We start from the raw sequence: 16,935 nt of genomic DNA, 5'->3' as shown, positions 1-16,935 counted from the left end.
GGCATTATTAAGAAGTTTGCAGATGACAAAAATTGGCCATGTGGTTGATAGTGAGGAGGAAAACTATAGACTGCAGGAAGATATCAATGAACTGGTCAGGTGGGCAGAAAAGTGGAAAATGGAATTCAATGCAGAGAAATGTGAGGTAAAGCATTTGGGGAGGGCAAACAAGGCAAGGGAATACACAATAAATGGGAGGATACTGAAAGGTGTAGAGGAAGTGAGGGACCTCGGAGTGCATGTCCACAGATCCCTGAAGGTAGCAGGACAGGTAGATAAGGTGGTTAAAAAGGCATACGGGATACTTTCCTTTATTAGCCGAGGCACAGAATATAAGAGCAGGGAGGTAATGCTGGAACTGTACAAAACACTGGTTAGGCGACAGCTTGAGCACTATGTACAGCTCTGGTCACCACGTTACAGGAAAGACGTGATTGCATGAGAGGGTACAGAGGAGGTTTATGAGGATGTTGCCAGGACTGGAGAATTTTAGCTATGGAGGAAAGATTGGATAGACTGGGGTTGTTTTCCTTGGAACAGAGGAGGCTGAGGGGTGATTTAATTGTGGTGTACAAAATTATGAGGGGCCTAGATAGAGTGCATAAGAAGGACCTATTTCCCTTAGCAGAGAGGTCAATAACCAGGGGGCATAGATTTAAAATAATTGGTAGAAGGATTAGACGGGAGCGGAAGAAAAATGTTTTCACCCAGAGGGTGGTGGGGGTCTGGAACTCACTGCCTGAAAGGGTGGTAGAGACAGAAACCCTCAACTCATTTAAAAAAGTACCTGGATGTGCACCTGAAGTGCCGTGACCCACAAAGCTACAGACTAAGTGCTGGAAAATGGGATTAGGTTGGATGGCTCATTTTCGGCCAGTGAAGACACAATGGGCCGAATGGCCTGCTTCTGTGCCGTAAATTTTCTATGATCATTGGATGCAACAACACAATACCACCACCTTAAATTTAGAACTTGAAGTGCAAACATTCCTGGAAAACTCATTAAAACACATGGCTCTACAAACATCTTTGACTTCAGGTCCTTTACAACCATTAAATCCTCATGGACCCATTCAACACAACCATTAAAATCAATACTTGGTCATGTTCTCAACTTACTTCTTTAATCTAGTTTTAAATCTTCTAAATCTGGTCAACATTTAACTTTCTCAAAGTGTAAATGATTTTACCTAGATTTGACCAAATTTATAACCCTGATCCAAATATTTTGCCAGGAAACTGCAGATGCTGTTGTTTTATTACACTCTACTTTGAAACAATTGGTTAAGAACTTGTAACAACACTATATTATGCAGTACCATAAACCAATTCTCAGTTGCCAAGGCTAAGTGATCTGATAGCATGAGCATAAGAAAGCATAACAAGAAAAAAAACAGTAAACCCATCAAACTTTGTGCCACAACAAAGCATGTACAATTCACATATTATGGACTCAAGCCTACCCATTTCATCTACTGAGGAAAGGCCCTGCAAAGCTTGCACCTCACCTCCAACAGAAAGCCAAGGAAAGCTCCTTACAGCCAATATTATGGGGCCGATAATATGGCCGCTGAACAGCGCCAACACTTTCCAGGTGTGCCTGTTATAAGATGCGCTGGTCTCAGCTCATTTGCTTAACGCTCTGGTTCTCTGGGCGCATCACTCATGTAATGTTGGGAGTGCCAGGGCCTGTTTGTCAGACACCAGCAGCCAGTGAAGAGAAGCTAATTTAATGGCAAACATCAAAATAGACAACATTATGAAAGTGTACAGCATCACTTTACCTCTTCGTAGATGAGCAAAGTTCCGCCTGCAGAAGACAGTAATGAATTTTGTCTCATCAGTTCCCCACTTGTCTTCTCCTGCAGCGAACAACCCCTGAAATGAAAGCACTTTGATCATTTAAGAGTGATTGTAAATCAATGCATAAGTAATCAAATCTCATCACAAAATCATAGCAGGAAGCACAATTCATTTTTATAAAAGGTTTGAGGTCCTAAACAGTCAACATGGCTCAATTAGTAGTAGTCTCACCTGGAGTCGGAAGGTTGTTGGTTCAACACCACCCCCCCACACACACACACTCTCTAGGCCTTGAGCACATACTCTAAGCTGATACTTTGTAAGCTGTATATAGTGACACCACTATTCCTGGCCAGAATGGAGATAATTGGGCAATTCTCCTGCCAATCATGCCTGGAGACCACACTGCTGTAAGTGACTGGGATTGATTTTACGCACATAATTATCCTCCACTCACTGCTTTTATCTGGAGAAGTTGCTGTAGTTTCAGTCAGGAGTTCAGTTTGTAAAGGCTCTTTTCAAAAAGAATCTGTTAGCTGAATAAATAGACTTTGCTTTGCTTTTTGCTGAGTAAATAGACTCTGTTGTAAGTATAGCGCAACCCCCCCCCATTGGCTGACACTGTGGTGTCAAAAGTCACTCTGTACTTTGTATGAGTAGCAGCTGAAGGAGTGCTGTATTTATGGAGATGCCATCTTTTAACAGAGGTGTTAAATTGAGAGCCTGTGCAGAAAAGCCTAAAAGATCCTGGGGAACTATTCAAAGATGAGCAGGAATTTCTACTGGTATCCATGCCAACATTCCTCTCTCAAACAGCACCACTATTCCATTTGCTGTTTGTATGACCTCACTGTGCACAAATTGGCTGCTGCATCTGCCTCAACAGTGACTACACTTTAAAAAGAAATTCATTGGTTTTGAAGTACTTAGGGGTGTCCTGAGGAAATGATAAAGCGTTATACAAGTGTAATTTATTTCTTCATTCCCTTTGACAAGATATAATATACATTTTCTGGGGCTTGCATGGTAATGCAACATATTGGACCGCCAATGTAATCTGACAAGTTCGATCCTGCACTCTACAGAGATCCTTATTGCAATTGTGTCAGTGCAAAAAGAGAGTGAGTGGACACCAAGCAGTTCCTTCAGGGGCAGGAGGACATATCAGTGATAGAACTTAGCAGTTGAAACAGATTCAGAACAGCCTTGGTGGTGAAATGGGAGCAGGCCACCCACTTGTTCTCCTGGCAACAGTTAGCAAATGACCTTGGGAGGACAGGTAGAAACTTAGAGGAATAAAAAGAAATCTACCTGGAGACTAAAAAGGAGGAAAAACACAAATTTTCCCACTGTTAGGTTAAACTTTAGTATTTCAGTTGGGTTAGTTACAAAACTGGGTAGAAAATAGTTAATAAGCAAAAAAAATGTACAAATTAGTGCATTTTATTGAGAATAATGGATATCTGGGAGTGATGAGCATGTAATCTCATTCAGGGCTATCAATATCATTCTATGCAGTTTCTAACCAATATCGGAGGGCAGAGATTAGATTAAATTACACCCTTGAAAGTTCCCCAGGGAATAATTTATTCAATGATATTCATGGCAGGTTTATCCCTTTTTGTCAGCAGCAGTGCACACTATGACGATGCCCACACTGAAGAACTGGTTGTGACTCATCACTGCAAGTTTCTTAAGTAGATTAGTTATCTATCCACAAGTGATAATTTTGTTGTGCTTTAACAACATTGCAGAAGAGCCATAGGTATTTAATCTAGACACAAGTCTTACGACTAATCTTGGAACAAAAGGGATCTCCCAATATTTTTCACCTAGAATTCCAACATTAGCCAGTCATTACAAACAGGTCCATGTAGTGTGCCAAATAATTTTATGAATAGTTCATCATAGCCATGAGATTTTGTGGCCTTCCACTCCCTCTCAAAAATCAAGAAGAGTTTGGTGGCTAAGGACTGCATTTGTCATGGATGGGGCTGGTTCTTGTATCCTCATCTAACACCCGTAATCAAACATTGATGTAAAAAGCACAGTACTTACCCGAGCATCTACTTTTGCAAGACTTTCATCTACATGGTAACTTTCATTCTGCTTTCCCTAAAAAGAAAGCACATTTCTGTTTGAGTGGTACCTCATTGCATAAAAATCATAGCACAATTATTAAAGAATCGAATCGCAATGTTCAAAATACACAGGTATTGAAATCTGTTAAAGCTCCAGATTTCTTTATTGAATTTTGTTCTCCCTTCTCTTAACAGCACTGACTCATGCCAGGGTAGCAGCACTCCCAAGTGGCCATTGGTCACACGGGAGTTTAGATACTGAATGTCAGCAGCCTATTGAACTGTGAACGGCACACAACCAAGCCCATGCCTATGCTTTCTGATGTCCAAATACATGCATTATTCAGCAGGGGTCACTAAACAGCAAACAGGAGCAGCAGCTTGGCAGGTCTTTTCTTCCCCAATACAAAAGAATGGAAGCCAATAATAGCCTTCCTAATGCCTTGGTAAGATGGTTAACTCACCACAAACCAGGCATTGAACCAAAGACCTTCTGGTCTCCTTAGCCTAGTATATCAGATGATGTGTTTTCCCACCAGGCTATCAGGGGAGGAACTTGTCATTACACACAGGTCCATGCAGTGTGCCAAGTAATTTTATGAATAGTTCATCATGGCCATTAGAGTGGGAGGCCATTTTTGTGGCTTTCCACTCCCTCTCAAAAATCATAAAGTGTGTGGTGGCTAAGGACTGCATTTGCTATGGATTGGGGCTGGTTCTTCAATCCTCATCTAACACCCATAATCAATCTGAATGTTGATGTAAAAAGCACAATACTTACCCGAGCATCTACCTTTGCAAGGCTTTCATCCCGCTTTCCCTAAAAAGAAAGCATCCCTCTGAGTAGATCCTCACAGCATAAAAATCATACCACAATTATTCAAGCATCTAATCACAGATTTCTTTATCGAATTTTGTTATTCTTCTATTTATCCCCCCCTTCTTTCAACGACACTGATTCGTGCCAGGGTAACAGCCCTCCAAGTATCTCACCCAAAAAGCCATTGATCACATGGGAATTTAGATACAGAATGTCAGCAGCCTATTAAACTGTGAACAGCATCACAACCAATCCCATGTTTGTGCTTTGACATCCACATACATGCATTATTCAGCAGGGGTCACTAAACAGCAAACAAGAGTAGCAAAACTGGCTGATCGATTCCTCCCCATTACAGAAGCATGAAAGTCAATTATAAAACCTAACTAATGCCTTGGTAAGATTGGCTAACCCCCACAAACCAGGCATTGAGCCAAGACTTCTGGTCTCCATAGCCTAGTATTACATTAGGTGATGTGTTTTCCACCAGCTGATTATTAGGGGAGGAACTTAAGTCCTCAATTTTTTTTTAATTATGAAAAAAAGCTCATATAATATAGTATTTTCCTGAAACTCATACCAGTTTTCTTTTAGTCATAATATGAGGTGTCCAAAATATAAAGTAAATATACTGTTCTATGGAATGGCATGGATACACAGCACACTGACCTTTAGCAGGGACAGCAAAAGATTTTCAAAGTCACCACTATTTTCTGACTGGAGATCCTCCTTTAAACTCATTCCATTCTCTACGGGTTAAATGATACAAATATTGTTCATTCACTCACAGAAAAGTCTCTTTTTGTACCTTTGGCATTTTAAAAATAACCTTATAAATACAAAATACACTTTTGGGTTTATTCCATTTCAGAAATGTATCTCACACCTTGTAGTAACATCTATACGTATAAACCAAAATTACACAAATACAATACACACAGAGAACATATTAAAAATTCATGCAACATGCATAGTTCTTTCCCACAGGAACAGGTTCTTACATTTGCATCTTATATTTGACAGCGGTGTAATGGAATGTTGACTCTAACATTCTAGTTTTGCGAAGGCCCCAACCAACCCTGTTCTCAAACTCACCCATTTTAACTTCAACATCTATGCCTGAAGCCCAGTGCTGCAGGTGGGGGAAGAGCTAGCATGTGGTTAAAAGCAGCAAGTGAGAGGGTATTGTATGGATGAGAATGGAGAGGAGAACATACTATAGCAACTGCCTCCATCAAAAGCTCTGGTGCATTCTGAAAAACCCCAACCAGTTATTACCACGAGAGAACTTAATTAGGAGACAGCATTTGTCCCAGAGTTATTTATAGTTTGGGTCACCAAGAATGATTTATAATTTTATTTTAAGTTAGGGGGTGAACTTAGAAGGGCCATCATGTCAATTTCAAAATAAAAGTAGAAAGTTTGTGTTTTTCTATTTATGTATGATAAATAGTCAGCCCATCTTCCACAAATATACAGTTAGCAGAAGGTTAACAGTGAAAGTCATTAGGCCCACATGCAGGTATAATTTCTCAACACTGCCAACATTAAAAATGAAAATGTAAAAATCTCAAACTATTGTCACCTGAAATTGCAGAAACACAATAACTTTTTAAAAACTTACAGAAAAAGTCATTAAAAATAATTACAAGCTGGGATAATTCAAGGAAATCATGCAAATTTATAGAATCATAGAAAGGTTACAGCAGGATGGGCTGAATGGCCTCCTTCCGAGACCGTGCTGGCTCTCTGCAAGAGCAATCCAGGTAGTCCCACTTCCCCGCCCAATCCCCATAACCCTGCAAATTTTTTCCTTTCAAGTACTTATCCAGTTCCCTTTTGAAGGCCATGATTGAATCTGCCTCCACCACCCCTCAGGCAGTGCATTCCAGATCCTAACCACTCGCGGTGTAAAAAAGTTTTTCCCTCATGTCACCTTTGGTTCCTTTGCCAATCACCTTAAATCTACGTCCTCTGGTTCTTGACCCTCTGCCAATGGTAACAGTTTCTCTCTATCTACTGTCTAGACTCATGATTTTGAATACCTCTATCAAATCTCCTCGCAACCTTTTCTGTTCCAGGAACAACCCCAGTTTCTCCAGTCTATCCATGTAACTAAAGTCCCTCATCCCTGGAATCATTCTAGTAAATCTCATCTGCACCCTCTCCAAGCCCTTTACATCTTTCCTAAAGTGCGGTGCCCACAATACTCCGGTTGTGGCCAAACCAGTGTTTTATAAAGGTTCATCATGACTTCCTTACTTTTGTACTCCATGCCTCTATTTATAAAGCCCAGGATCCCGTATGCTTTTTTAGCCGCTTTCTCCACCTGCTCTGCCACCTTCAATGATTTGTGTACATATACCCGCAGATCTCTCTGTTCCTTTAACACTTAGAATTGTGCCCTTCAGTTTATATTGCCTTTCCTCGTTCTTCCTACCAAAATGTATCACCTCGCATTTTTCTGCATTAAATTTCATCTGCCACGTGTCCGCCCACGCCACCAGCCTGTCTATATCCTCTTGAAGTCTATCAGTATCCTCCTCACTGTTCACTACCCTTCCAAGTTTTGTCTCATCTGTAAATTTTGAAAATGTGCCATGTACACCCAAGTCCAAGTCATTAATATATAATCAAGAAAAGCAGTGGTCCCAGCACTGACCCCTGGGGAACACCTCCCTCCAGTCTGAAAAACAACCACCATTCACCACTATTCTCTGTTTCCTATCACTTAGCCAATTCTGTATTCATGTTGCTACTGCATTAGGGTTATTCCATGGGCTGCAATCTTGTTGACAAGCCTACCATGCGGCACTTTATCAAACGCCTTTTGAAAGTCCATACACACTACATCAACCACATCGCCCTCATCTACCCTCCCTGTTACCTCATCAAAAAAAACTATCAAGTTAGTTAAACATGATTTGCCTTTAACAAATTGGTGCTGGCTTTCCTTAATCAATCCACGCTTGTCCAAGTGACTATTAATTCTGCCCTGGATTATCGTTTCTAAAAGTTTCCCCACCACCGAGGTTAAACTGACTGGCCTATAGTTGCCAGTATTTATGGCAAATAATCCATTTTGAAAACTACTGGTTGTATATCTGGTTTCATAGACTAACCCCCAAAGCAATCTTTCAACACACTTAGAGCACTCCCTCAGAGAAACTAAATTACATTTCCATTGTAATCACTGCATCATACTTGCAGGACAACTCCCTTTAAAAAAAAACTTTTGGGGACATGTTCAATCAGCATCTTCACTGGTGCAGGCATGAATGGCTGAAAGAAATTCCACACAAAAGGAAGCCAAAGATAAAAAGGGTGATAAAAAACAAGAGCGGGTGTAGCATTATTGGTTAAAGAATCAATTACAGTTATGAGAAGGGATGATATGCTAAATGGATCATCAATCGAGGCCATATGGGTTGAGCTAAGAAATAAAAAAAGGGCAGTCATACGACTAGGAGTGTACTATAGACCCCGAATAGCAAAAAGGAGATAGAAGAACAAATATGTAGGCAAATTTCTGAGTGCAAAAATAAGAGGGCAATAATACTCGGGGACTTCAACTACCCTAACATCAACTGGGATTCAAACAGTGTGAGGGGCACAGAGGGGTGCAAAATTCTTGATCGGTGTCCAGGAGAACTTTTTTAGCCACTACGTGACAAGCCCAACAAGAGGGGATGCAATTCTAGATTTAGTCCTGGGAAATGAAGATGGACAAGTGGGTGAAGTGAAGGAAGCCAGGGAGGCTCTGAGGATCATTTTGCAATCCTCACTAGATACAGGGGAGGTACCAGAGGACTGGAAGACTGCAAACGTAGTACCATTATTTAAAAAGGGTACGAGGGAAAGGCCGAACAATTATAGGCGGACAGTCTTACCTCGGTGGTGGGCAAACTATTAGAATCAATACTGAGAGATAGGATAAACTGTCACTTGGAAAGGCATGGTTTAATCAGGGATAGTCAGCATGGATTTGTTCAGGGAAGGTCATGCCTTACAAATCTGATTAAATTCTTTGAGGAAGTGACAAGGAGGATTGATGAAGGTAGTGCAGTGGATGTTGTCTACATGGATTTTAGTAAGGCATTTGACAAGGTCCCACATGGCAGACTGGTCAGAAAGGTAAAAGCCCATGGGATACAGGGAACTGTGGCAAATTGGATCCAAAATTGGCTCAGTAACAGGAAACAAAGGGTAAAAGTCGATGGATGTCTTTGCGAATGGAAATCTGTCTCCAGTGGTGTGCCACAGGGCTCAGTGTTGGGACCCTTGCTGTTTGTGGTATATATTGACGATTTGGACTTGAATGTAGGGGGCATGATTGCAAATTTGCAGACAACACATATAACTGTATAAAACGCTGGTAAGGCCACAGCTGGAGTATTGTGCGCAGTTCTGGTCACCACATTACAGGAAGGACGTAATTGCTGTGGAGAGAGTGCAGAGAAGATTTACAAGAATGTTGCCAGGGCTTGAAAATTGCAGCTACGAGGAGAGATTGCATAGGCAGGGGTTGTTTTCCTTGAAGCAGAGGAGGCTGAGGGGTGACTTGATTGAGATGTACAAAATTATGAGGGGCCTAGATAAAGTAGACAGGAAGTACCTGTTTCCCCTAGTGGAGAGTTCAAGAACTAGAGGGCATAGATTAGATTTGAGGTTAGGATCAGATCAGCCATGATCTTATTGAATGGCGGAGCAGGCTCGAAGGGCCGATTGGCCTACTCATGCTCCTATTTCTTATGTTCTTAAGCTGATTGGCAGAAGGATTAGAGGGGACATGAGGAAAAACTTTTTTACCCAGAGGGTGGTGGGTGTATGGAATTTGCTGCCCGAATTGGTGGTAGTGGAAGGGACCCCGCAACTCTTTTTAAAAAAAAAAGTACCTGGACCTGCACCTGCACCTAAAGTGTTGTAAGCTGCAGGGCTACGAACCGGGTGCTGGAAGGTGGGATTAAAACGGGCACCTGGTTGTTCTTCGAGTCGGCATGGACATGATGGGCCGAATGGCCCCCTTCTGTGCTGTATCTTTTCTATGGTTCGATCTCCATACTTTTGAATATTGTGTCAATGTTCAACATTCACATTTGTAAACAAATTACCCTTCAAAGCTTATAAGCAAACATTTTCCCCACCCAGTCCAGGCACAAGAATTGCAACACAATCCAATGACTCCTCCAAACAAGGCTTCCCTACCTAATTACTTTTTCTCCCTTCCCCCAACTAACCACCTGCGGCCACCGCCCCACCCCACCCCTCCCAAAAAAATCAGGCCAATCCGGGAAGCAATATACACTACTATATCTGAAGGAACAATTTCACCAATGGGCTCATTATACTAGTGTATACTCCTGAAATGCCACATAAGCAAAATGTGCAACTCCGTCAATACATGTGTGAAATTCTGCAAAAATATTTTTTTTTTTAAAAATCAAAAACAAACTAGTGTAGAATATCTTAAAATTACTCTTCTGTAAAACAACCCAATAACTTTTGAATGTACAAGCCACCAAAGTACTCTCTGAATAAATTAGAGTATTCTTGCTGTAGCTTTAATTTTATACTGAAATATTTCTGTGGTCCTCAAGGGATTAAACTGGGATTCAATGTTAACAATGTTGAGATTCTTCCTCGAGAGAACACAAATGGCAGGAAACAGTCACATATTCCAGTTATTTTCTAGTTCTCATTTTCTGGAATGAAACATGTACCTATCCCTTTCCTCCTTATCACACACTTTCACACTGTCCTTCACATTTCTTTCAGAAAGTACACAAGAAAAGGGTTTCCCTGCCAGCTTCCTCTAAATTCAGAATTGTGTGCCAGAATTAGTATTAGGATGGCCATGCAGGAATATGAACGACAACAGGAAAAAATGTGCTACAAAGAAACTCTTAAAATGTGTCTGTACGACAACTTATAACGTATACAATGTAGTACCAAGCTTCACTTTTTCGCACAATGCTGAGTTGTATAGTTTCTATATCTACAGCCAGCCTGGTCACGATGAGGGATCCCTTCAAGACTTCAGAAAATAGGAAGTAAATCTATTACCTGATTGGTAGGCTTCAGCAAATTCCAAAATTTGTTTGTTAGACCGTGTACCAAAAATTTCTATTAGGACATGTTCATCAGTTCCAGCGCCCTATTAAACCATACAGAATTCAAACTTTGTACACCATGATCTTATTCAAACTTAAAATCAGATTCCATCCTGAAATGATTACATGAGAATGTAAATACCCATGACCTTTTATCTTTGCTAAATATTATACTTTTTGCCAAAGAAATACGGTTATATTTCTGTGGTACTTGGGCAATAACACTATTAGCCCTTCAATAATGCCGTTAATAAATTAAATGCAAGAATTATTTACCACTTCCTCTTCCATAGGCAGTGACTCATGCCAAGGTACAGTTGTACTTGCATAGCAACTCTCTACCACCTCAACCAAGAGGCCACTCTTCAAAGATGAACCTGGACAGAAAGTGCTAGCAGACTATTCGACCATGAGCAGTCTGATCTTGTCTACTTGATGCCTACACACCTGCATGTTCATTTGGTGGTTCATTGGACAACAATCAAGAGCAAGCGCATAGGCCGATTTCTCCCCACCCACCCACAACTCCCATAGATTTTATAGGTTCTGTAAAAGTAGTGGGCCTGATGAGCCCATAGGCTTCTCATTCCATACTTTTTCTTCTTATATAGTTACTTAGAACAAACATATGGGCCTAGAAATTGGAGTGCGCCCATTTCAGGCACCCCCAGCACCCCCGCTGGAATAGGAACTGCGCTGCGGGAGGAACCCAAGGTGAGTGGAGAAGATAGAGCTGCTGTTAGCACCATAGCGACCCATAGATAAGTAATGGATTAGAAGGCGGGGCGGGGGGAAAAAAGAGGGGCATAGCGGCAGCCGACAGATGCCCGGGCCGGAGATCTCTGTCTAGAGGGTGGGGGTTGGTGTCAGGGATCGCAGGTGAGTTGGGAGTGGCAGCAATCGAAGGAATCGGGAGAAACATTCCTGCTCCTCTGGATTCACATTCAGGAGGCATCCTGTAGGATTGGTTTCTCCAAGTGCAGCAATGGTACTGGCTGCCTCAGGGCAAAACAATCTTGCAGAGGGGACCTCAAGCAGGCGTTATGCCCCTTATTTGCATATGCAAAGGGCGCAATGCCTGCTTCATGCGTTGGTAAAGACGCCTCTTATTTGTTCCTGTCCATCATGGAGAGCGGCGCACTTCCGGTGGGGATTTAGGCCACGTAACGCCTGAAAAAGGGCAGTACATGGCTCAATTTCTAGGCGATGAAATCTTATTTACAAAAACAAGGTTAAAAAAAGCTTTGACTTACCTCCATTGCATCTTTTAGTTCTTTTGCATCAAATTTGCCAGGAGTCAACAATAGCCCTTCAACCACAGATTCAAAATCTCCTCCAAGCTCTGACTTCATTTCTTCAATTAGGCTCTGCAGCATTTTAGTAACACATTATTCAACCCAACAATTTTAGACTTAAAATTTAGTAAAAGATGTACATTGAGGTCAATAAAGTAGGAAATGCTACATAAAGGTTTATTTTGGGCTGCTTCTGACTCATAGTTATAAAGCATGAAATGGAGGAGCAGTGTATCAAATGGGCTCAAAATTTATGCAGTATTTTCAATTATTTTGATGATATCATTGTGGCATATCTAGTGACAACTACTATCAGCATCCTGTCCCACTAATCCTGGGGATCTGAGCCCCAATGCCTTATTCTCCCTTCAACTTGCCTTATGTTTAAAACCATAATCTGTTCTTAAGGAAATACTTTAAAATTTATCCAACATTGGTATGAGTTAATCTGCAAACAATTTTTTACGTTAGGCAGCAATCCCTACCAGCACACGCCATTCCTTACTACAGTTCAACAAGCGCTGCCTAATAAAAAGGATTGCATGCACAAAGAAAGGTGAATGTTACAGATAACAGTCAATATCTTTAATTTTCACATTATAAATCTGTTAACATATTATCTTAAATTCAAGAATTGTTCCCACTCAACAGCACACCAGACCTCAGCTGCTTTTGCAGAGTAATGCAAATAGGTTAAAAAAAATTATGCTGCCTTTACAATGAAGTACAGTAACTATTTGTTTAACTTACAAAGAGACCCTTATGCTAAAGAAGGCACAAAATAAATGGTGCACTATACTATTTACACATGTCTATTACTGTTCCTGCTCAGTTAGTAGGGTAGCAATTCTAAAATTGAATGACCACAAAGAAGCGAGTGATTTCAAACACATTTACAATTATAACCCTGCATTTTTCAGATCATTTATAAGTATCAAGAGTTACAAAGCCCATGACTAATGATGCCGTAGGCTTGTTACCACTGGTCTCTTATCTGCATTGTTTACAGATTTGAAAGCAACTCGTGATGGTTAGCAGCTGCTAACCGATCTCCCTGATGGTTGAAGTAGTAGGGGATTGTGGGCCCCGACCAGCCAGAAGCAAACTGATACATTTGCGGGTGTAACATAAATTTTCTACCAACAATGGTTTCCAACTCTGAAGTACTTTATCCATCTATTAGGCAATGCTATCTTTACATTTATTTTTGCTTGCGCTGGATGTGAAAAAGGCTAAATTTAATTTTCTACTGGTGCACTTAAGGAAGGAAGAATTTACACATATGACAAGTGTGTGACATATTAAAAGATAAGCTAAATATCAACAGGTTCACTACCTGATCATAAGATGATCTGAATGCTTCAACAATCTTCTGTCGTTGAGCATTGGTTCGACTTGTCAAGAGCTCAATAATGGCATCCTCATCAGTTCCTGATGAATTAAGAACCAGGAAATTGGTATTTCATCAAAAATATTAAGTGGATAACTGACTTTACAAATACATTACAGCAATAGACTTACAATTGGAGATCAAAGTTTGACTCCCAACTTTCACCATCACACACACTTGGGGGGAATTTTAACCCCACAGGATGGGCGGGAGAGGGGCAGGGTTTAATTCTGAAAAATCTGAAATCCGAACCCAACCCTCCGCAAACACGCCAACTTCCTTTTCAAACCGGGACGGGTTGGGGGGCGGGCGAGTAACCTGCTCAAGAGGTGGGTCAATAATTTAAATATGTTAATGAGACTGCGAGCCTCAGATTTTATCAGCCTTTTAGATTTAATGGTTTGCAGGCTGGGTTTCCCAAGGCTCGGGAAACCCGGCAGCTGAAGGGAGGAGAGGACGGTCAGATTGAGCAGGTAAATGCTTTTCCAGCATTGCTTGTAGGAAGGTGGAACAGGAATTCTTCCCTCAGCCCACACCCCCGCCCCAAGCTAACCTGCTGTAATCCGCCGACCGCACCCCGCCTACCAACCCCCCCCCCCCACCACTAGCGATCCGCCAATCTCCCCCCCCCCCCCCCCCCTCCCCAACCCCCACCCCGCACCTCCCAATCTCCAGGCCGACCCGCGATCTGAAGCCGCTGACAGGGTACATGTGGAAAATCTGTTCTAACGTGTCTGTAATATATAAATGGAGTACAAGGTGAATCCAAGAATATAGCTTCTTGTGTTCGAAATATACCAGAACAGGTTAAACTGGAGAAGGTTAACTATCATAGGGACCAATTGTTCACAAGTAATAAAATCAGCTGTGAAGCAGAAATAAAAAGGCAGATTATGCAGGGAAGCATTTAGTACTTTTAGAGTCATAGAGTCATAGAGTTATACAGCACGGATAGAGGCCCTTCGGCCCATCGTGTCCGCACCGGCCATCAGCCCTGTCTACTCTAATCCCATATTCCAGCATTTGGTCCGTAGCCTTGTATGCTATGGCATTTCAAGTGCTCATCCAAATGCTTCTTGAATGTTGTGAGGGTTCCTGCCTCCACAACCCTTTCAGGCAGTGAGTTCCAGACTCCAACCACCCTCTGGGTGAAAAAGTTCTTTCTCAAATCCCCTCTAAACCTCCCGCCTTTTACCTTGAATCTATGTCCCCTTGTTATAGTACCCTCAACGAAGGGAAAAAGCTCCTCAGTATCCATCCTATCTGTGCCCCTCATAATTTTGTGCACCTCAATCATGTCCCCCCTCAGCCTCCTCTGCTCCAAGGAAAACAAACCCAATCTTCCCAGTCTCTCTTCATAGCTGAAGCGCTCCAGCCCTGGTAACATCCTGGTGAATCTCCTCTGCACCCTCTCCAAAGCGATCACATCCTTCCTGTAGTGTGGCGACCAGAACTGCACACAGTACTCCAGCTGTGGCCTAACCAGTGTTTTATACAGCTCCATCATAACCTCCTTGCTCTTATATTCTATGCCTCGGCTAATAAAGGCAAGTATCCCATATGCCTTCTTTACCACCTTATCTACCTGTTCCGCCGCCTTCAGGGATCTGTGAACTTGCACACCAAGATCCCTCTGACATGAGTCTACTCTGGATGAAATCCAAAAATTAGAGCATTTGTTTGATTTTCAGGCTGGGAAACTTGAGTAAAACATCTGCTAAAGTGATTGATCTATAGTCAAATCAATAACATGAAAGTAGGATTTTTATTTGCACACCTTAGAGCCACGGGCTTAATGAGAGAGTTATGATTTACGGACAATGTGTTTTGTATCAGAGGTCATGGTACAGCAGGATGTAGGCTGGTGCTTCAATTTACAATCAATGGAAGATAGAAATACCTACTGTACAAGAATAAATTAACTTAAAACAGAATTTTTGAATAGATTTACACGCTTTCGACAAGTGTATCTGTGCAAGGCATAGCATTATAAATTAAACTGCAGATAGAGGCATTTTGTTCGCACAGCCACAAACTCCATTGTAGTTCAAATCTTGCAAAGTACCTCAAGCAAAATCTAGTGCTTTGTGCATTTGTTGTCTAGAATGTTGCATCTCTTCCAGTCTTCTGCTGGGCTAAGAAGTGTTGTATCATATATGCCAACCTAAAAAAACTAGAAGAAACTGACCCAAAAGTTTCAAAAAACTATCACCACCAAAAAAAAAGCCAGCATTTCAAAAACAGCCCTGAATATAGGCCTGATATGTTTGCAACACAAAGTGCCGCGGGGCTGGTCAACTTAAGCTGCAAGGATATCCAACATTCGCTCATTTTTATTGGAGGGGAGAAAACCTAACGTGCAGTTTGCAGTGATAGTGGATTTAGAAGTTACCGAAGGATGTGAGTGCTACAGTCAAGAGATTATTTTCTAGAGGACTCAGGTCGGTACTTAGAAAATTTTGATTCTTGACACTTTATTTGATGCATTTTCTGGAATTTTGTCTGTCAAACAAAGAATAATTTCTCCTGAAAGGGTTTACAGATATTTTAAAGATTAAAATAATGGCAGCTGTATGGGCTGCAATACAATTTCAAAGCATCCAATTCCTTTCATTGAGAATCGAACACCAGTTACCTCATGCTAATTTGTGAACTGAAACTTTTTTTTAATATAAATGAAGTACACCTATAAATTATCCCAACTGGTAGTATATTCTACATTCAAAACAGTCTGACCTGGGTTCCATGGCAATACAGAGGCAAAGAAAAATTACCTAGATTGTGAGTATTCCGATTCAACAATGTTAAATAAACAATTATTTTAAGCAGCTTTGGGACAGTATCACTGAAACAAAGTTTTAGCATCACATTGAAACATTAACTTGTTTTTTCATCTTTTAGATGCTGATCAACTTGATGTGCATTTCAACAACAACTTCTATATATAGAGCACCTTTAACGTAGTAAAATGTCCCAAGGCGATTCACAGAAGCGTAACCAGGTAAAAGTTGACACCAAGCCAAAGAAGGAGACATGAGGGAGGACAGGTGACCAAAAGCTTGGTCAAAGTAGTAAGTATTAAGATGCATCTTAAAAGGAGAGAGGGGTAGAGAGGTTTATGGAGGAAATTCCAGAGCTTAAGGCCTAGACTGCTGAAGGCACGGCCGTCAATGGTGGGACAAAAGAAGTGAGGCCAGAGTTGGAGCATTCCCTATTTTTAAAATCTTAATACTAGAAATCACTGTCAGTGGTAACAGCAGATGAATATTTAAATATGTCTCATGACATTCTTCTGCACACTATTTTAACCCAATTGAAATTAACAGATTAATACCTCCATCAAAATAGAGGAAGTAATTTGTGTGCATTAAGCATTAATTAATCAGTAATGTAATGTAAAATGTACTGGAAATACAATTCATTACATACCGCAATC

At 41.2% G+C, this 16,935-nt stretch overlaps 1 protein-coding gene across 2 annotated transcripts in view; it reads right to left on the bottom strand.

Annotated features, from left to right (window-relative positions):
• LOC137303976 (annexin A4-like) overlaps positions 1–16,935 on the bottom strand; it is a 51,472-nt gene that overhangs the window by 15,954 nt on the left and 18,583 nt on the right. For both annotated transcript variants that reach the window (XM_067972372.1, XM_067972371.1), the window contains exons 3-9: positions 13,446–13,540; positions 12,068–12,181; positions 10,768–10,858; positions 5,374–5,453; positions 4,666–4,704; positions 3,862–3,918; positions 1,785–1,878 (exon numbers count right to left, since the gene is read on the bottom strand). In XM_067972372.1, the coding sequence (XP_067828473.1) occupies positions 1,785–1,878; positions 3,862–3,918; positions 4,666–4,704; positions 5,374–5,453; positions 10,768–10,858; positions 12,068–12,181; positions 13,446–13,540 (570 nt within the window). The remainder of the gene's footprint in view (positions 1–1,784; positions 1,879–3,861; positions 3,919–4,665; positions 4,705–5,373; positions 5,454–10,767; positions 10,859–12,067; positions 12,182–13,445; positions 13,541–16,935) is intronic.

This window comes from Heptranchias perlo, chromosome 36 (assembly GCF_035084215.1).
Source record: "Heptranchias perlo isolate sHepPer1 chromosome 36, sHepPer1.hap1, whole genome shotgun sequence".
NCBI lineage: Eukaryota > Metazoa > Chordata > Chondrichthyes > Hexanchiformes > Hexanchidae > Heptranchias > Heptranchias perlo.
Note: the sequence above shows the minus strand (reverse complement) of the source record. Positions and strands in the feature narration are given on the sequence as shown.